At 46.2% G+C, this 21804-nt stretch overlaps 1 protein-coding gene across 2 annotated transcripts in view; it reads left to right on the top strand.

Moving 5' to 3' along the window:
• Positions 1-939: 939 nt before the first annotated feature.
• CNGA3 (cyclic nucleotide gated channel subunit alpha 3) overlaps positions 940-21804 on the top strand; it is a 45694-nt gene continuing 24829 nt past the window's right edge. Inside the window, exons 1-2 of one of the 2 annotated variants that reach the window (XM_070573526.1) lie at positions 940-1190; positions 16206-16342. In XM_070573526.1, coding sequence (XP_070429627.1) covers positions 16242-16342 — 101 coding nt within the window. In that variant the 5' untranslated portion in view covers positions 940-1190; positions 16206-16241. The remainder of the gene's footprint in view (positions 1191-16205; positions 16343-21804) is intronic. The other variant, XM_008525274.2, reaches the window with a different exon arrangement.

Genomic DNA, 21804 nt, shown 5'->3' with positions numbered 1-21804 from the left:
TACGACCAGAATCCCTTGAACCTGAGCAATTAAGCCCAACTTTTCTTTGGAGGAAATATTTCTAGTTTTGCTTCCCTTCTTTAAGACGAGTGTGTGTGCATGTGTGCGTGTGTGTGCACGTATGCGCCATTCTAATTCTTTATTTTTCGAGTGAATACTAAACACTTCAACTCTCCCTTCAAGTGTTGCGTGAACTCGAAAACTTAAGCCTGCTACAGACATTCTGCCTCACGGATAGATAATTTAACAGGTACGTTCAGGAAATGTCATGAGTTACAAGTCCTCGGAAAAGCCTCTGGTTTTCAGGTGGCTGTGGGATCTGCTCCTGCAGAGTTTCCTCCATAAGAGTGTCAGTTATGGGAACCCGGAATCCAGGAGACTTCCAGCCCTTGTCCCAGACAAGAAGGCTGGATTCCTCCTGGGACCTGCTCCTGGGATCCAGAACCAGAGCGTGAGGGGGAGGTGAGATTAGGTCTTCATTCCTGATGGAGATATGTCCTTAGACATACACCATATCTGGGGGGAGTGAGTTTCCAGAAATGTGGAGGCTTTGTTAAATAAAATTATTTTCTCCAAAAAGAGTTTAAGCTCCTTTGGCTTCCATAGAGGGCAATGAATGCCAGATGGATTGGTGGGTTTTAATTTTTAGTTCAGGGAATCTGGTGTTGTCTGGTGTAATAGGAGAAAATAAAAACTCTGCAAGGAGAATACACAACAGCCCCAAGAGGGATTTGTTTTAGAAACAAATCTCCCTAACATTTCTATATTTCCACCTTTAAACTTCCAACTGCCGGATCTCCGCTGTGTCTTCATCCAGTGTGGATTACATCGCTGGTAAAACATCCCAGGAAAGAGTCCAAGGTGGCCGCCCGCGGTCAGGAGACAGCCCTGAGCTGACAGAGGGACTTTCCTGCTGTCTTGTTCCTGGCTCGCCCCCTCTTCCCTTGGAGGGGATGGTGATATGAAAGAGTGCCTTCTGCCTCTTCCGGGACCGCCTTTGAGGCTCCAGAGCCTCACCTGACTTTCCCAGAGAGAGGGAGGCAACAGGCTCCTTCCGCCGTCCGCAGAGGGTCCTGGGGCCGGAGCGTGGGGGAGGGAGCGAGGCCGGAGCCGCTACCCAGAACCCGGAGGGAGCGAGGAGAAGCTCTGCCAGACGGAGGCGCGCCGCAGAGAGCTCACACTTTGGCGGGGTAAGGATTTTAGGGGTTCTTGAGCTAGGAGTTCTTGGGGCGCTGGGAAGTGTGCTGGGGACACAGACTCCAGCCGGGAGGTGGATTTAAAAAGTACCAGCACGGAGTGGGGCCTCGGAGCCCAAGGACGCGCGCGGCGCTGTCCGCAGCTCCCGGTGCTGAAACGGGCCGCGGCGCGGCCGGAGAGAAACGGGCAGAAAGTAAGCGCCAGCTGTGGCTTCTTCTCCCAACCCCGGCACACACACACACTCCCCCTCCAGCTGGGATCAAAGGACAAGAAGCTGTCACCTGTGCCCCCCAAGTCTATCGCACCTCTTTTTACTCACGTCTCGCAGCCGCGCTGGGCCGACCCGGGCTGAGCCGTCGGGGCAGGAGACAGGAGCCGGGCTAACTCCCGCTGGGGAGGGAAAGGGGGTCCAGCTGCGACACCACCCCAGGACACCTCCCCAAGACACCTTGTACCCAGAGGCCGCATCCCGCTTCTCCAGGGCCGACCTTCCGGGAAGGGGCTTCTTGGCCGCCTCACGGCCCCCGCTCCAGGTTGGGGACCCGCGCAGAGTCTCCCCCGGTCCACGCCGCGCGTGGGGAGGTTGTGTCCGCAGCTTGGGGACAGCGAGATCCAAGGAGAGCAGCGGATTGGGGTCAGGGGACTGCCTCCGCCAGACCCTACTCTGCCTTGGGGAGCCAAAGAGACAGGTGGGCTGAGGAGGAGGCGGGGAATTGAAATTCTTAGGGGAGTGAGCAGTCACTTTTTTTTAATGATAAAATCATAACCCGCGATCTTGGCCTCGAGCGGCCTCGGGACTTAGTGCTCATGTAGCAGAACAGGGGGCGGCGGGCCCTCTGATCCTTTGCAATCCCCTAACCAGATAACCATACCAGCTCTCTGTGCTTGGGTTACTCTCCCCAGCTCAGCCCACACCCCAACTCCTGGCGCCCGGAGGGGGCGGGGTCCGCCGGCGAGGCGCTGGGGCCTCCGGGACGAAGGCTGGGGCTGGGGGAGAGGGGCCACGGAGGGACTGTTTCACTTTTCTCCCCTGGTAATTCCCCAATTCACAGCTGCCATATTTTACGCCGTCAGGGAGATTTTAAACTTTGTCACTCTGAAGCAGGTATCTACAGCTAGACGCGGCGTAAGGCCGAGGATGAAGGGGGCGAGAGCAAAGCGGACCAAGAGCCCGCGGCCGGGCCTCCTTGGCTGCGAACGGGGTGCTTCGGACACTCAGTCCGCTTGCCCAGGACCCTCCGCGCAAGGCGGCCCCGCGGGTGCAAACTCTGGGCTGGAAACCCGACAACCAGACTGTGGACGCTCTACACCAAGTCTTCCAGAATCCGGGGTCAGCGGCACAGTCCTTAGCACCCCAATCCCTTAGGCAATGGCCCCCCACCTGGCTTCAGGCTCCATCCCGGAGTGGGCAGCCCAGATCCCTAACTTTCTCTGTGGACTGTCCGTCAGCACCCCCACCCCACTCCCGCACACACACACACTCACACACCCACACTTTCATTCATAAAAACGAGCAACAATATCGTTGTCTGGCGATGGGCTCACATACTTCCTAAGTGAGAAATAGTTGGAGGCGGCAGTGGAAAGTTGGGCCGGGAGAGGGGAGGGGCCCCTTATTACTGTCGCTCTCCAAACCAGGTCTTGTATGCCAAAGTCCCGGATTCCGCCAAGTCAGGGAACCCAGCTGGGACTCCACTGCGCTAGTGGGACCTCCTTTGGTGGGGCTGGGGGCGGGGAAGACAAGAACTCCCCTTACTTCATATAAATGCCCAAGCGCACACACTTCCCCTTCAGCCTCTGTTCAGTCATGTATGGGGTCCTCGTTGGGCGGCAGAAGGTGGAAGGTGGCTCCCTGTGTAACTGGCTGGTCAGCGCAAGAGCTCAGTCACTTTCGCTGGGACTTGGGGCGGGGCTGCGTGTGCCCCTTGCCTTTGATGCACCTGTTTTTCTGCCTCTTCTGTCCTCATTCACTATCTGCCAGCGGTCGCTGTGTCTGGTTAATAATGGGGTTGCCATAGAGACCAATCCCCCGTCGCCATGACACCCAGGAGGTAAACATTGGAAGCTGCAAAGGCTCTTTGCTAGCTCCCTGGCTGCGTGCGGGTTTCCTGCGGGAGTCGGGAGGGACGGCAGTAACCAGGCTCTGCGACCCACTTCCTACCCCCCAGCGGCCTGGTCATCTGAAACCCTCTCTAATCCCTGCCACGGGGGCCTCCTGACTGAGAGGTGTCAAGCTTTTTCCTCCATCCCCCAACTGCATACACTGGGACCAGGGGGTAAATGTTCTCCCTCTGACCTAATTCATGTAGGCTGCACACTCACTACTCCTGAGTACAAATCACAGACCACCTTCTTTGGGGGAAACAGAACCAAACAGACACAGTCCCTGCCCTTTGGACATCACCCTGTAGTGTGAGAGACAAGCCCTTACAGCCCCTGTCAGCAGGCCTGTGCCCTGGGCTGAAACAGAAGTGATAACAGTGCCCTGGGGTAGAGAGAGGAGGGAGAGACTGACCCCTGGTCAGGGAGGGCGTCCCAGGGGAGGTCATATTGGAGTGAAAATTGAAGTATGAAGGGAATTTCAACTGGTGAGCAAGAGAGGAAACCTCTCTCTAGGCAGATGGACTAACCGAAGCAACGACGTGTGGCTTGGTCAGAAGAGGATAGGCTTTACTGTGGTAACATATAGACTTGGAATATCTCCATGGCTTAGCCCACTGCTTATGCAGTGCCTGAGGTTATGAGGCACTGGGGGACCCTGCATTGTGGGAGGAATCCTCTAGCCAGAGTCGGCCCCACCTGGCCTGGAAGGGAGACTGGCATGTACAGGAAGCACAGGGCGAGCTTTGGTGAGCAGACGCTGCCAATAGGTGAGGCGAGAAAATTCACGGCACACTTAAAGGAAAAGTGAGTAATTTGGTTTAAATGGATCGTCCCCTTGAGGCTGATACGGTCCAGGTTACGAAAAGTCTTGAGTGTCAGGCTAAGACTGTATGCTGAACAAAATAGGCAACTCCTGAAAGTTTCTGAGTGACATGATTAAAACTACCTTTTAGAAAGATGCTGGTGTCAGTGTGGAAGATTCATTTATTGAGCACCTCCTAAGTGCCAGGCCTTGGATGGGTTGCAGAGGCAAGACTGAAGATGGGAGATGAGCAAAGGGAATTATATCAACAATCCTGGGGAGGGGGACAACCCTCGGACAAAGATGGGAGCAGAACTTGAGGAGGCCAGGAGCTGCCTCTGGCTTGTTCACTACCATACCCACCTGCCTGGTAGAGCCCCGGCATGTGCTGAGTGCTCAGTCCACTTCTGACTTAGTGAATGAAGGAGTGAAAGGAGACAGAGGGGACAGGTCGTTGGTGGTGTAACAGAAGGCTTGGTGACGTTGGATCTGCGGATGTGAGGGAGAGGGAGGAGTGACAGCATGACGAGTCTCAGCTGCGTGATCAGCTGGCTCCAGGTGTCATGCATAGCGTTAACCAGGACAGGGGCTTGGGAGAGGAAGAGTGTATTTGGGAGTAGTTGGGGTGGTGCCGCTCCAGTTAGTTTGGTACCAAGAAAAACTCTTCCCTGGATATGCTGCATCCTCACACTGCCTGCGCCCTGGACCTCATCTGACCCCAGAGCGTTTCTTTTGTCCTCCTTTGCAGGACTCCACACATTTCATCTTGTATTATAGTAATGCAGCGTAGGGGGTTAAACTCAAACACACTTTTGTTCCCCGGTTCTGCCACTGGGTGACTTTGAATAAGTTATCTAACCATTCTGAGTCTCAGTTTCTTTACATGTAAATTGGAAGTAGTAGTTATAATACCTGTTCAGTGGGTTCTCGGGAGGAGTAAATGAAGTAACTGGTGTGAATTCCTTAGCATAGTGCCTGACATGGCAAGTGCTCAAAGTTAGATACAGCCATCTTATCATTTCCTGTGATGACAGTATATTACTTTTATAGTCACATCCCCGAAGTTAATTAAGATAAAAAACACTTTACCTCTTGTGCCTGCAACTAGGCTTGGTGAAACAGGTCTTTGGGGGAAAAAAGGAGGTCCCCTGACTGTCCTTCTTGGCTCTAGGTGTGTGTGTGTGTGTGTGTATCAGGGGTTGGGGGTGGGGGAACTGATGGAGTTCTGGGTTAAGCATCTATACCACAGGCTACAGAGATCTGGGATCTCCAGCTCTAGCAACATCTGGAAAGCAGTTTCATCCTTTGGAATCTCAACCTGAGCAGCTGAATCTTATTGCAAAACAATTATTTTGAAACTGAGTACACTTAGCAAGGAGGAAACCAGAGTCCCACTAATTCTGAGTCATCTCCGCAGCAGACCAAGACACTTTCTAGGCATGAGATAGGCCTCTGTCTGGTGGTTGAATAACATAATTGATAACCTTGTTACAATTTCAGTGCATTCTCTTTCACCCCAAATCTCTTCCTGTTCCTGGGAACAGTGTTAATTTTTCTTCTCAGGCCGGAATTGAAAATCTGCAGCTGGCAATATGCAAGCTTCCCTTTGCTTTGCTGGTGTTATAAAAATGTGTCGAGTTCAGAAGAGGGAGAACTCTACCTCACAGCCATTCAGAGGTTTCCTTGGGAAACAAGACTCAACTCTTCTAACTCAGCGTCCTTCTCTTTCTCTTGGTTCAGGGACATTCCTGGGTTTGCCCGGGCTCCACAGAAAAGGGAGGGGGGATTCTGACCTCCACGTCCTCTCATCACCTGGAGGCTCAAGCCTGAGCACAACCGGACACGCTCTCGTGCTCTAAGACCTGAGCTGCCCTCTTGAATCTTTCTTGGGCAGATGAAAGAAGCTTTGATACTTACTGGTCCCAGAAATTGGCCTTGTTTCTTGAGAGGCAGGGGATTAAGCCTGCCGGCTCTACAATTAGATAGCCTTCTATAGTCCTGGCTGTGTGAACTGTGTACCTTGTTTTGCTCATCTATAAAATAAGGATAATAATAGCACCTACCTCACGGGATTATTGTGAGGATTAAATAAATTAATTCGTGTAGAGCAGTGCCTGGAATAGTGTAAGCCTTCAAAAATGTGATGATGATGATGATTATCATTATTGTGATAGTTTGACATCTCTCCCCTTTATTACATTTATATTTTGTGAGTTCCTTGTAGCAGACACTGTGAATTTTGCATTTTGAAAGTGTTTTGGTTTTAGATTTAACATTACTTCTTTTTTTATATATAATTCACTTGCTATAAAAGGCATCCATTTAAAGTATACATTTCAGTGATTTTTAGTATATTCTCAGTTGTGCAACCATCACCACAACATAAGTTTAAAACTTTTCAACACCCGCAAAGAAATCCTGTAGCCATTAGCAGTCATTCTTTTCTCTGACTTTCCCCCACCTCTCACCCCTGGCAACCACTAATCTACTTTCTGTCTTTATGGATTTGCCTGTTCTGGACATTTCATATAAATGGAATCATGCAATATGTGGCCTTTTCTGTCTGGCTTCTTCTACTTAGAGTGTTTTCAAGGTTTATCCATGTGTTGTAGCATGTATCAATATTTTATTCTTTTTTGTTGCCTAATAATATTCCATACAAATAACATTCCATTATGTAGATATACCACATTTTGCTTATCCAGTTATTAATTGATAGACATTTAGGTTCTTTCCCCTTTTTTGGCTATTGTGAATAATGCTGCTATGAATATTCATGTACAAACTGTCGTGTGGATGGATGTTTTTATTTCTCTCAGGTATATATGCACTTAGGAGTGGAATTCTTGGGTCATATGGTAACTCTATGTTTAGCATTTTGAGGATCTTTCCAACTGTTTCCCAAAGTGGCTACACCATTTACATTCCCACCAATAGTATATGAGGATTCCAGTTTCTCCACATCCTTACCAACACTTCTTCTTATCTGGTTATTTTATTATAACCGTTGTAGATAGTACGCAGTGGTATGTCACCATGATTTTGATTTGCATTTCCCCATGACTAAATATATTAAGGATTTTTTCATGTGCTTGTTGAACATTTGTATATCTTTTTTCAGACAAATGTCTATTCAAATCCTTTGCCCATTATTTAATGAAGTTACTTGTCTTTCTATTATTGAGCTGTAAAAGAGTTCCTTATATATTCTAAATACAAGTCCCTTACCAGTATATGATTTTAAATTATTTTCTTCCATTCTCTGGGTGGCGTTTTTACTTTCTTGATGGTATCATTTGACGCAAAGGTTTTTTATTTTGATGAAGTCTAATCTATTTTTTCTTTTGTTACTTGTGCTTTTGGTGTCAAATCTAAGAAATCATTGCCTAATCCAAGATCATGAAGATTTATTTCTATGTTTTCTTCTAGGAAATTTATAGTTTTAGCCTTTACATTTAAGTCTGTGATCCATTTTGAGTTAATTTTTGTGCATGGTGTGTATTCTTTTGCATGTGGATATCCAGTTGTCCCAGCAAAATTTGTTGAAGAGAATATTTATTCTTTCCCCTACCGAATTATCTTGTTACCATTGTCAAAAATCGATTGATCATAAATGTGAGGGCTTATTTCTGGACTCTCAATCCTATTCCATTGACTTATCTCTTATTCTTACATCAGCATCACACTATCTTGATTACCGTAGCTTTGTAATAGGTTTTAAAATCAGAAAGTGTGAGTCCTCCAACTTTGTTCTTCTTTTTCAAAATTTCAAGATTGTTTTAGCTATTCTGGGTCCCTTGAATTTCCATGTAAATTTTAGGATCAGCCTGTCAATTTCTGCAAAAATTCCAGCAGGAATTTTGATAAAGATTGCATTAATCTGTAGATTAGTTTGGGGAGTATTGCCATCTTAACAATATTAATTCTTCCAATCTATGAGCAGGAGATATCTTTCCATTTATTTGTATCTTCTTTAATTTCTTTCAACAATGTTTTATAGTTTTCAGTGTACAAAATCTTCCATTTCCTTGGTTAAATTTATTTCTAGGTATTTTATTCTTTTTGCTGCTATTAAAACTGGGATTTTTTTTTCATTTTCTTACTATTTATTACTGGTGTGTGGAAATACAGTTGATTTTTTTTATGCTGATCTTGTATCCTGCCACAATTCTAAACTCGTTCATTAATTCTAATAGTTTTTTAGTGGATTCCTTAAGGTTTTCTATATACTAGATCATGTCATCTGCAAATAGAGATAGCTTTACTTCTTCTTTTCCCATCTGAATCTTTTTATTTTTCTTGCCTAATCGCTCTGGCTAGTAGTACAATGTTGCATAGAGGTGATAAGAGTGGACCTCTTTGTCTTGTTTCTGATCTTAGGGGGAAAGCCTTCAGTCTTTTCACCTTTAAGTATCATGTTAGCTGTAGTTTTGTCATAGATGCCCTTTATTAGGTTGAGGAAGTTCCCTTTTAGTCCTAGTTTGTTGATTGTTTTTATCATGAAACCATGCTGAGTTCTGTCAATTGCTTCCGTGTCCACCGAGATGATCGTGTGGTTTTCACCCTTTGTTCTAATTAATATGGTGTATTACACTGATTGACTTTAGATGTTACAATAACCTTGCATTCCTTGAAAAAATATCACTTGGTCATGGTGTAAAATCCTTTCTATACCTTGCTGGATTTGGTTTGTTAGTATTTTGTTGGGGATCTTTGCATATTAATATAATTTTCAAAGTGCTCTCTCACATAAGTTCTGGTATTCCAGTAGTTTTTACTTATATTGTATCATGTCCGGAGAATATTAACATTATATAGTTTTTTCCTTTCCCATTTTTTAATCTCAGGAGTATTTTCATTTCCTCCACATAGGATCACATTCACACACAAAATATGAGAGGACCATCAGGTACAACATTTGCACTGTAGAATTTTGTCCCATCGTGGAACTTCTGGAATGGAAGGACCTTTAACTATTAGTTGGACCTTCGTTTTCAACTTTGTTCCACAGAGTTCCCTAGGGTGTTCTGTACACGTTTTAAGGGAGTTTTTTAAATATATATTTAAATATCTGAAAAACCCAAATAAAGACAGCATTGACACATATCCCATACCACACATTAATCATCAAAATTAACTTGTGTCTCACTGAATCTCTTTATAAAAGTTATCAAATGCACTTAAATAAAATATACAAGTGAATGTTTTATGCAGTGGGTTTCTGTGGAAGATTTCATTTGCAATAAGTCCATGTCCATCATTGGATGAAGAAACTCAAGTGCTGGTTCACTTGCCCAAATTGGAGGCTGAGCTGAGAAGAGAATCCAGCTCTTCTTTCTCTCACTACAGTGCCCTCGACCACCCATATTGTCTTTCCAATGTTGTTTGTCTCAAACAAAAGATATTTTACTCAGGGTTTTCCCCGTACATAAGCCTAGGATGGCTTGAAAACACACACCCGTCATCAGTGGGCATAGTTATGCCTGTTTTGCTCCTTGTGTTTGCTCTGTGAGCTGCCTCTCAGCTCTTGGAGTGAGTAAGTGACTTAGCGTTGGATGTTTTCCCTCTACCTTGCAGTGCTCAGATGGGACAGGGGAAGAAGGGAAAGGAGATTAGAAGTGGGTTTTAGAAAAAAGTTCCAAGGCATGTGGACCTTATGGGAGTTATTGACTTATCTTTAGAGTTTAATTTGACAAAGTGAACCTGTCCAACCTCATATGTACTGAGAATTTGTTGAGTGCTTTTGCCCAGAGTGATGCTGTGAAAGTTGAGTTGTGGAGGACAGAAATGGAAGAAACCCAGAGAGATATTCCTTTTGAGAAGATCAAAGACCCCCAGTGGTAAAACTGATTCGTTTCAGCAGCAGAAAATGGAGGCCTGGGTCAAGCATGCCTGTCCGTCAAGACAGGGGACTCTCCCGGGCCGGCCCGGTGGCTGAGTGGTTGGGTTCGCGTGCTCTGCTTCGGCAGCCCAGTGTTTCTCTGGTTCGGATCCTGGGCACGGACATGGGCACTGCTCTTCAGGCCACGGTGAGGCGGTGTCCCACATGCCACAACTAGAAGGACCCACAACTAAAGAAAAAAAAAAATATATATATATATATATATATACACACACACACACACACACACAACTATGTATTGGGAGGATTTGGGGGAGAAAAAGCAGAAAAAATAAATAAATAAAATAAAATAAAATAAAAAATTTAAAAAGACAGGGGGCTCTCCCCTGGTTGGGGTTTTGGTTTGTTTGGCATGGCTTTGTGTCCAGACTTGGTGCCTCACTAATGGGACCTGCCAGCCCCTGACTGAATAGGAGTCATAACCAAGGACAGTGATAATTCAGAAAGGCCTCCAGTGGGCTTGAGGAGCATGCATATTGGGCTGTAGGCACCTCTCTGTTGCCTAAGCTACATTCAGGGCTCAGAAAATGATAATGTTTCAAATGACCCAAATTGAACCAGGACTGGTTTTCATGTTTAAGCCATAATAAAAAAAGAAGATAGAGCATAGACAATACTCTTTTTAGTATAAAGAGTTAGTCATCATGAGTGGGACCAAAACTTTTTTCCAGAAGCACATTTTAGTTTAGAGCAAATGGCTTCACATATTTTGATCTCCTTTGTTGTCACTTGCTCTCTCCCTCATAAATTCTCCGTTTTGAAGCAGGATAGAAATGTGCACTGTGACTCATTCATGGGAGCGTTGTGGAGGTCAGATGAGTTAACACACATTTAAAGCTATTAGAACAGTACCAGGCAAAGAGTAAATGCTCAGTGAATATACTGTTGTTATTATCAGTATCATCATTACAATTACCTGTCCCTCCTCCATTTATGCCACCTACTTTTTATTGCCTGCCATTTGTATATGCTGGGTGTTTGGGAGGATAAAATATTTTTTAAGTGGAAGGAAATGCTTCTTGCCTTCAAGGCTTTTGGAGTTAATAAAGGAATGAGAAAAGTACAAGAATAACTGGAATGCAGGTGAGCTGTGATAGAGTCCTGGTCTTCCTAGGTGTCCAGGCCAAGAATAATGAGAGAGGGTTAAAGATATGCACCAGAGCACAAAAATCACAGTTAAATCCTGGAAGGTGCTACATGGCCGATGCGTGCTAAATGTTGAATAATGTTAAAGAAAAACTGTGATTGCTCCTCACCTGGGAAGCCTCCTCTGACCTCAGTAGCCCCTGAAGCAGAGTTAGTCCGCCACTATCCACATTGCTCCCCATCATGCCTCTATCTGTGTTTCAGCACCTCTCTATCCTACCCACTGTTTATGTGCCTGGTTCCCCCATGCAATTTTGTGCTTTCAAAGGCAGGGACCTATCTCCTTCATCTTCATAATCCTCAGGGCCAGGTACAATATCTGCGACATTGAAGGAGCCAATAAGTGTGTCGGGGAGAAGAAAACATATTGGATTTAGTAATGTTGTAAAGAAAATGAGAATTGTCTGATATGGTATGTTCTTAATTCCCCAATCAAGCCCTAGGAAACACACACTCATCTGGGAGATGCTCATAAACCACTCCTCTCCTCCCGCCGGGGTCCACTTCAAAGTCACCCTGCTAGTTGGCAGGATGTATCTTCTGCCTGTGCTTGAAAATTAAAATTATATTTGTGCATTTCTAATCTCCTGCAGTGAGTGTGATAAACCAAACACACACAACATGGACTTCGGGGTCAGACAGACCCAAGCCTGCGTTTCCTCATCTACAAAATCAACATCACTATTACCTCTTGGGATTCCTGAGGATTAGCAAGTAATGGATATGAAAATGCCTCATACTCAGGGGGCCCTGGCTGGACGGCGGTTTTCATTTTCAACAGAGCCTCAGGATGGCTGATTGTAACTTCATAGTCTCATTTGTTAGTGCTCCTAGTGTTTATGGGGGCGAGGAGATGTGGAAACGCATAGGACAGTAAGGGAATCTTTTAGGATGTCATGACTTAAACACTTAAAGGGAAAGAATTAAATGTTTATCCGGCCTCTCCTGTATGAACTGCACCACTGAGCAGCCAAATAATAAGTAAAATTTTCTTTTTTAAGAACATTTCAGCTAACTGATGAAGAAGGAATGATAGACTACCAACTGTTTGCAGCTCCTAATGAATTCATGGATCTAGGCAATGATCGTCAATGGCTGTGAAAATCACCCAAAGAAATATTCTTGCAAAAAAAAATTGAACAAAAAAAAAGTTGAACCCAAATTTGACCAAGCCTCTGAGTACAACTGCCAATTTACAGGAAACATTGTAGAGTTGGAACCGGCAAAAATCCCCATTATAGGAAACTATAGTACAAACAATTATGTTTCTTACACAAAGAGAAAGAAGAGAAATGCACAGAAAATTTTAGATGAAAAAATACCAATGAGATACATCAACCAATCAGAATATATAGAACTTATTTGGATCCTGATTTTTTTAAGCAATTTTTTAAAAAAGACACTCGTGACATTTATGAAACAACTGGGGAAAAAAGATTTATGACTTATCTTAAACTAATGTTTCCCTTTAATGGTGTACATTTTGCCCTGTGCTACCCAACATCATTCTCCTGGATTAAGAACACAGAATTCACAAGGAAATTAGATTTACTTCTAACTCTGGATGAGCCTGGGTCAAGAGCACACATGGCTCTCTTACCATGTATCTAAATATCTAAAAAATGTTCTCTAAACAGATGTAATCCCCTCCCCCACGAAAAAACAGAAACTTGGACAAGGGCATGTGGCAGGCAGGCTATTTGGGGAGCGATTCCAAGGAGGAGTAGAGGCCTTGGAAGAAAGAACAAGGGAAGAAGGGAAAACTACCCCAACTGTACATTGTCAAACTGATCGCCACTCTGGGCAACTGTCTTGACCCTTGATCCTTGATCCCTAGGGCTTCTCCAAAAGACCGTGTAGAATGTACCTGTGAATTATCTTTGTGAGAAATAGAAGAGGGAAACAGTTACTCATGGTTCCTAGATTCCGTTAGTCAAGGGTTTCCCATGGTAGGTTAACTCCCAGCTTTTCTAGGTATATATGTGTGTCAGATTGGCTGACATGGTCCCAGCAGGTGCTCCCTGGGGGAAGCAGGGAAGCTCCAGGGAAGAAGGTGGACAATCCACAGTGTAGCTGAGGCAAGGTGCTACTGGGCTACCCAGGATGCAGCTGGTTACCATAGTAACAGCTGGACTGAAGGATGGGCAGGAAGGATGTGAGGTAGAGGGCAAGAGATGCCCATTACAGATCCCGAGCCGGCACATTGCTAAGTCAAACATAGCCTATCTTCCTATCTTGCACATCACTTCCACAAAGACTTGGAGACCAGGTTCAAATCGAGACTTCTCAGCCCACTTTGAGTTCGGCCTCCGAACGTGATGGCATCGGGAGATTTGATCTCTCCTCCCAGACCCGTGGCTCTTCTCTGCCTAGCCCTGGGTCTACCTCATGTCATAGGGGCTTTTCACACATGCATGTGGACAACCTGCCTACACCTCCAAGTTCCATTCACCCCTCCCTCACAAACAGCTGCTCCTGGGCCACGTGAGGCCTAGAGGAGTGCACACTAGGGCCACTCTCAGGAACACATGCCTGTGAAGAGGCCTAGGCAGGCTCTAGAACCAATCCAGAGCCTCCTGGGCAGAGAATTGGGGGTTCTGGGCACTCAGAGCATAGTCTAGAGCAGGAGGCAGGGTTCTGGGTGGGCATATACCTTTGGCCTCATGAGTTTCTCAATCCATTGTGAGGGATGTGGCTGGAGGAGGGCGAGAGTGTGGCCCATTAAAGCACGGGGCCCCAGGCAGAGAGGGACCACTTCTGCTCAGGCCAAAAGGCAATGCCAGTTCTTTGCCACCCGTTCACTTTAGATCATAGGCCACGGAGTCAGACAGATCTTTGTCAAGCTTACTACTCACCTGTTCAGTTTCTTCAGTTGCAAAAGGGAAGGTTGTGAGGATTAAAAGAGAAACTATTCCACAAACAGCTGCCCCGTGCCTGGCATATAGTGGCCCTTCACAGGAGGCAGGTCTGTGAGGGGCCGGAAGTGCTGCCTCTGTACAATGATCTGGGGCCAGGTTTTGTGCTCAGGGTGGAGGTATGACCAAGGAGACTGAGGGAAGGGGCACAGGTTGGAGACAATGAACTTTTTCTCTATCTGGTGCAATTTTCCTGGAAATGTACAAAGAAGAGCAATTTGATAGTTTTTCCACACAGTCCCAAAACTTCTTTAAAGCTTGTTGCAGATCCCGCTGGTCTGTGAGCTCCTTGAGTACAGACTGCATATTGTTCTCTGATAAAACCCTACCTCTTTGCTCATTGCCTGGCACTATTATGGTAAGTGCTCTCTAAAAAAGTGTAGGATGGATGATTTCAAATTGGGTTTATTGCTTTTAATGGAAGACTCTCATTGGCTCTCAAGTTGGCTCTCAAGTTTCCATAGACGTCTCAGACTGGAATCATTCTCTTCCTCCAATCTGCTCCTCCTCCCAGTTCCCTGCCTCAGTGCGTGGCACCACCACCTACCCAAGCCAGCAGTCAGGACATCATGCTCGGCACCTCCCGCTTCATCACCCCTTATACCTGATCAATTATCATGTCCTGGAGATTCTCTCCATTTGGTAGTTTTTGAATGTATCTGATTCACTACCACAAACCTAGTTCAGGCCACTATTCTCTCTCCCTTTTAGTGCTCACTTCACACCCATTCAGGTTCCCTGGATATGTCCTCCTCAGTGCAGCCAGAGTGGCCTTTACACATCTGATCACATCCCTCCTGGGCTCAGGGTAGAGCCCAAGCCCCTTGGCACAGCCTGCAGGACCCTCTGGTATCCATCATCTGCCCCACTAGCCTGTAAGGTCCTTGAGAACAGTCTTTGTCTTATATTTCTTTGTATCTCCTATAATCAACCAGAAACTCACTAACTGTTAGATAAATAAAATTTTTAAAAATCAAAACCATTTTTGACCTACTGAGAAAATTGTAAAATTTAAATCATAGACTTATACTATCAAACCTCAGATGAAGCAGGACCTGATGATCCAGGGCAGCCACTGAGTAACTCCTGGTGAGTTGATCTTGGTGAGCAGGAACCATACCTACGTTGGTTGCTTGGGTTCAGGGCTCTAGGCCCCTTGCATTGACCTTCTTTTGGATGTGAAGTTAATTTAGTCCTGGAGTGAGTCACTGGGCTATTTCTAGGAATCACCATCTTTCTCTGGAGTCATCTCTGCTGACATCTGACACATTTACGCCATGTGGCTGCTCGACGCAACCTGTGCTTGTCTGTTGCAGAGAATCCATCCTCAGGGATTTATCTCCTACCGGGAAGATTTTGATAGGAAATCATTGAACTGGCCAGTCTTTGCTTTCATCAAACGAGCCCCACACTCGCATCAGCTTTCTTTTCTCATCAATCACAGGGGCCCCTTCTAATGTTTGTTGAGGGCAAAGGATTCGTGGTCTGATTTCTAGCACAGGGAGCATGCCATCAACAGGTTTTACCTATTTCTTTGGCTGGACAAACTGCTTAACACCTCTGAGTCTCAACTTGGTCATCTTTAAATGGAATAAAAATCATAATTATCTAATGAGGTTATTGTGAGGATTATGAGATGAAATGTGTATTGGGTTTAACATTGCATTGTAAAGGTTCTATGAATGCCAAGTATTATTTGTTTTTGTATGCTTTGTTTTAAAACAGGATTTGGGGAGCTACTAAAACATGCAAAATTATAAGATAAAAATAAGTAAGTGAGAAAACCAGAGTGACGAGGGACATTGCATCATTCCAGAGAATCATGAGGATTTTAGCTTTCTTACATAGGGTACCAACTTGGCCTTTCAGTCATTCATTGGCTGGATCAGCACTTAACTTTGAGCAGCTCTTCGGCATGGCACCCTATACAAAGGAGGAAAGGACCTTGTTTGTGTTTCAGCCTGGGACAAAGAGCCCAGAGACACCCAACTAAAACACAGTGTGGCAAGAACTGTGAGAGAAGTTGGAGGAGGGCGTGTGTGCAGGGCTTGCCTGGGGGAGTAGCCCTTGCATACAGCAAGCTGGGTTTGCAGCTACTTCCCTGTCCTCATGACATGTCTGCTTTGTATTCATGTTTCAGCAACCACTTTGTGGCTGAATGTGACAAATCAAGAAGATGGCCAAGATTAACACCCAGTACTCCCACCCCTCCCCAGCCCACTCTGCGGTAAGCACCACGGACAGAGATCTTGATCACGTTGAAAATGGCCTCAGCAGGTAAGATGGCTTTTCATTTTACGCCTGGAAGAAGTTATTCCCATAGCTGATCCGGACTGTGGGGGAAAGAAAGCCTTTGGAGGGCGAGGGCTATTCACAGTGCTCCTGCTAACTGCATTTTTCATCTCACTTAATCTGCACAACCCACACTGAAGCAGTTTTTATTCTCCTTTTAGAGATGTGGAAACATGAGGCTAAAAAGTTACATAACTTCTGGAAGGTAACAAATTGAAGATTCAAATGCATCAGACTAAATTCTACTGCAAAGATTTTAAAGTGCCACACTGTCCCATGTATACATCAGACATTTATTGGACTTTCTCTGAGTGTGTTCTGCGCACTAGGGACGTAGTACAAACCAGACATCCTGTCTCTCACTTCCAGGGGAAGATCGGGATTCGTGCCATGCTCATGGGCCTGTAGGCAGTGCCATGCCTTGGCAGCAGAGCCATCAGCCCCATCAATGACATGCCAACACAGGCAGCTGTCTGGAAATCTGGGTTCTGCTTCTAGCTCTGTTCCTAACTTACTAGTACACCTGGGAAAACTCACTTAACCTCTCCATGCCCCAGTGTCTTCGACTGCAAAAAATGGAGCAGCATTCTTTTCCAAGCTCCTGGCATACTAGTGAGTGAATGGAAGAGGACCTATTTGGTGCAAATGGACTTAGGTTTTATGTTTCTTAAGTTCTCAGTGAGTTGATTGAGTTGAACCATAGGAAACTTTATTTCCAATAATTATGTTATTTTTGTCCTACATACATAACACTGAAAACCTCCCATGATAGCTGCATATTATCTGATGGCCGAAAAATGCAATGACAGTCCCTCAGTCTCACATCCCTATCACCGGACCCTCCTCCATCATTTCTCCTCATTCGCTTGTTACGTCACTTCATCTCTCAGATGCACATTTGTTTTTGTTTTTACTCTGTCTTGGTTCTTGGTCCCAGCTCCTTAGCAAACTCTGCTAATAAGTGATGGACAACAATTTCCAAAGAGATTAAATCCCTATTATTGCAAACTTATACAGCCTTGGACCCCACCTTTTGGGACTCGGGCAAAGGAAGGAAAAGCACAAAGCATCCCAACAGATATTTATTCCCTCCAGCCATTTTAACTTGGTGCTGGGGCCCCGGGAAATTTGATATGACTCAGAGGCATCAGAAATTCCCACCCTACTAACATCTCTCTCTCCTAACGGGCCTACTGTCAATACCGTGTCCCACTGCCAGGGACTTGCTCCTTCAGGTTAAGGCATTGCCCCTTATTTAAAAGAAAAAAAACACTATTATGACAGCTATCTGCTATGAAAACTTTGGTATGCATTAGTAGTTTCTTTCCCACATCAGAGCTAATAAAACCCCTTGAACGGGAGGCTGCAAAGGGGGTTGGGGTGGAGGGGAGAAAAGGCCCAAGCTTGGACGTATCAGTACTGAGCAGAATTGGGCTCCTGGGATCTCGGGCCCAATGGGAGTAGGACAGAGGCTGGCAGGATCAGAGAGAACTTGAAGCAAAATGGAACTTTGCGCCATTGCTTCCTTTTGCTTCAATGGGGCATGACCTAAGCATCTCACGGAGCTTCCAGACTCCCTGCAGCAGAGAAGGCAGCAACAGGGTCTCAATCCGACTCCTTCCAGTGAGGTGCTCAAGAGGAGAAGGCAGCCCAGTCGGTGGGCTAGGGCTCCTCCCCAGAACTCCTGCTTGATCAGACAAGGCTGAGACAAGACCCCAGTCCAGCTGACTTGTCCTGGCTCTGCCTCAGCCAGCGACCTACACACCCAGGCTGACTTGTGGGCTGTTCAAGAGGGCTCACGAGGTCTCTTGGAAGACGACTCTTTGCAAAATGAATTGCTAGCTCATTAAGCCACACAGACACCTAGCCGTGGGCATCTAGCTTCCAGGAGACTCTCTGTGGGCTCACACTGGTTCATGCACACTCAGGGGGTCGGTCAGCCACACGATCAGGGACTCTGAATTGATGCCCTTTGACAATGCTATTTGCTGTCTTCGAGGGTGAGAAAATGCCCTCACTTCTCCTTTCTATCCCCTATTTCCTGAGCAGCATGATGACTAACAGCACAGACTCAGGGTGAGAATGCCTGGGTTCGAACCCTGACTCTGCAAGTGACCAGGTCCCAAAAGTTGTTCAACCACTCCAAGCCTCTCCGAGTTTTCTCATTTGTACTAGTGCTGACCTCAGAGGGTTATAGTGAGGTTAAAGAGGTTAGAGCTCTTGGCACAGCCCCTGCCATGTAATAAGTGTCAATCACCACTCACTGTCAGTCTTGGTATTGATTCCCCTCCTGTGGGCCTTCTCTGGTCACCCAGGCGGGAAGACGTCTCCTCCTCCTTTGACCTCAGGTAGCCCCAGCTATCTCAACATCTGGAACTGGCCATTTCCTCCCTGTGTCCAAAACATGCTTTCTCAGCCTGACCACCAGCCAAGTCTCACCAAGCCTCAGTTGGGGCCTTGCCTGACCATTCACATAGTGAAAGCTTGTTGACAGATTAATGCAGAATCCTGTGGAAACACTTCAGAGATTTCACAAGCAGAGTGAGAAAGAATGCTTCCTTCATGAGAGAGATGTGCTTTATCTTATGGAGGCAGGAGTGGGTGAAGAGATGGAAGTTTCCAGAATGGGTTCCTTAGCGTCACCAAGGATTGAGAACGCGTGTTCAGGCTGGGGATGGAGCAGCCACAGGCCGGGAGGCTGGGTCCAGGCCCCTCCTCTGCTTCCCAGCACAGCCCAGCATCTGTCTATTCACCAACTAGTTTTCCCTGTGAGATTTATTAGAAAGAAGGACTCTGGCACATACATATCAAACTTTAAAGTTTCCAATCACTGTTTTAGAGGAGGAAATGGTTTTTGAACAAACCATAGATCTTTGCCTTAAAATTCCAATCCTTTTAGAAAGCTCTTGGGAGAAATAATTGAGAATGTGTGTCCTTAAATATCAATCACTTTTTATTTATTGAAGAACGGCCTCAAGCAGTTGTGCTGGGAACCTGTGTGTTGGTGTGGCCCTTTGCTGAGTGCCCCAAGAGGGAGGAGCTACCATGTCCCCAGCCCCAAGGCATCCCTGCCCCCCAGGGCTTTCACCAAATTGGACATGCAGGTTTCTGTTTCTCTTTTTAAATTATTGGTATCATTTTCCTAGTGAAGAGTCATAGGAAAGGATGAAAATGTCTCATACAAACAAAGAATTGTTTACACCCTGAAAATACCAGAAATAAAAATGTCTTGCATTTTTCCTTTCTATTTAGATCTGTTCAGTTGACTCAATTATTTAAGAGTTGTCTGGCATATTTTTGAAGATAATGCAATAGAGAGAGACTTGAGAATCTGCTACAGAGAATTGCAGCTAGGACCCAGGGCACCCCACATCCCAGAGCAATCTCCTGGTGGAGCTATTTTGGGTGAGATTTGCGGCATAGGGATTTGTGTCCTGCAGAAGAGAAGCCTTCTTCATACTGCTCCCTGAGCAGAGCCCAAAGCAATTATCGCCAAAGAAAACCACTTTCAGCCTGCTTCCCCAGGACCCAAGACAAAAGCGCACTGACTTCAGCGCCCTGGCCACATGTGGCCAATGGCGATGTACGCCAATCATTCAAGTCCCTCAGGACTTGGGAGGAGGAAAAGAAAAATAAGGTATCTATTCCCCACACTTGTTCTAGAAGGTCACTTCTGTTTACCCTCATGTCCCCAAAGTCACCAGAGGAAGACACCAGCTGCTCCACAGAGTGCAAAGTTAATTACCACTTCCCATTCTGATGAGAACCTCTGTCCTCTCCCAATGACAGGAGAAACCTTACCTTGTGGACATGAACTCCTCTTCATAAATAAACTTAGAAGATGAGCATTACAAGTCGAAAATTACCTTGTCTTTCAAAAAAGTCTCTTCATTGTGTTGCACTAGTTGCTCTTGTTCTTGGTAATTGCTACTCCACGGGCTTCTTCTTGCAAAGGCCTCCTCACCACCCAGAATCAAAGGGGGCTCGAAAGTGGGAGGGCAGCTTCAGGGCTGTCCTGGCCTGACCTGCGCATCTCACAGAGACCAAGGCCCAGGCGAGTCTTTGCCCCAGCCCCTCAGCCAACTCTGGGCAGCACAGGGCCTGGCCTGCCGTCTTTCCTGCCCCTGTGTTTCCCTGAGAGGTTCTAGATCCCCATTCTTGCATTGATTGCCAAAAGTTCCTCCTTTTTTCAGTAGTGCCTGTGTGTTCTTGGGGACTCAGAATGTCACCTCAGACACTCAGTTCCTCTCCTCTCTTCCCATCTCCCCCTTCATCTGCTTGGTAAAATCAGTTTCCCTGAGGAGTAGCTAATTGGATTTACTATTTAAATACCCATGGGCATTTAACGAGGGTAAAGACTGGTAGTGGGTAAGATTCGGTGCTCTCATTGCAGTGACCTGGGTTCATTTCCCCATCACCACACCACCTGTCTGTCGACTATCATCGTGCGGCGGCTGCGTGTTGCTGTGATGCTGAAAGCTATGCCAGTATTTCAGATACCAACAGGGTCACCCATGGTGGGCAGGTTTCAGCAGAGCTTCCAGACTAAGACAGCCTAGGAAGAAGAACCTGGCCACCCACTTCCAAAAAAATTAGCCACAAAAACCCTGTGAATAGCAGTGAAGCCTTGTCTGATACAGTGCTGGATGGCGCAGAAAGACTGGGTAGGGTTCCCTCTGCTGTACACAGGGTCGCTAGGAGCTGGAATCGACTCAAGGGCACTAACAACAACAAGGACTCTGGAGCAAGAAGAAGGACATCGATCTGGTAGAATTTCAGGCATCCACAAACAAGTGGAGAGATGCTCGGGGAAGAAAAGTCGCCCCTGAGTCCTTTGAACTGACGTCATATAAGGCTCTCCCTATTCAGCAAAATGTGCCTTTCTGGGCTTGGGTCTTTAAACAATACTTAAATAAATATGTAATCAACAATTTTTTCTTTTTCCCTTTTTGAAGACCAGGAAACTTAAACTCAGGGAGGGTAAGAGACCAGCCCAGAGAACACCTAGCTAATAGGTGCTGGGGTACAGATTTGAACAAACCAGGCCTCCCAGCTCCCTACTCTACCGCCTTCTCCTCCAGTGGGCTTCGTAGATCCAGCCCGCCTGTGGCAGCTCTCACTACTGCCCGTGGCAGGCCTGCTTTGGGATCCAGGGTGAGTTTTGCTCCCCTGGCCTGCCCACCAGCTCTGATGTCACGGGCGTTGATTCCTTTGCTGCTAATGCAAATAAATCTGGTCTCAGGATGTGCCCTCACGTAACTAACAGAAAGCAGGCTAGGCAGAAATGCTGAGACGACGGCTTGGTGGCTAGAGTTCCGTGAGGAGCTCCTGGTGGGAGAGAACACCTCTATCCTCGGGATTGCCTCCAGATATTCCGGCACACATGCTGTGACAGAGCGCCAGCCCAGCTGCCAGTTGCTTCCCACATACAACGGCTAGGATCCAGG

The sequence above is a fragment of the Equus przewalskii genome, chromosome 14 (genome assembly GCF_037783145.1).
Source record: "Equus przewalskii isolate Varuska chromosome 14, EquPr2, whole genome shotgun sequence".
Taxonomy (NCBI): domain Eukaryota; kingdom Metazoa; phylum Chordata; class Mammalia; order Perissodactyla; family Equidae; genus Equus; species Equus przewalskii.
The sequence above is the reverse complement of the archived record's forward strand: the minus strand, read 5'-3'. Positions and strand labels throughout refer to the sequence as shown.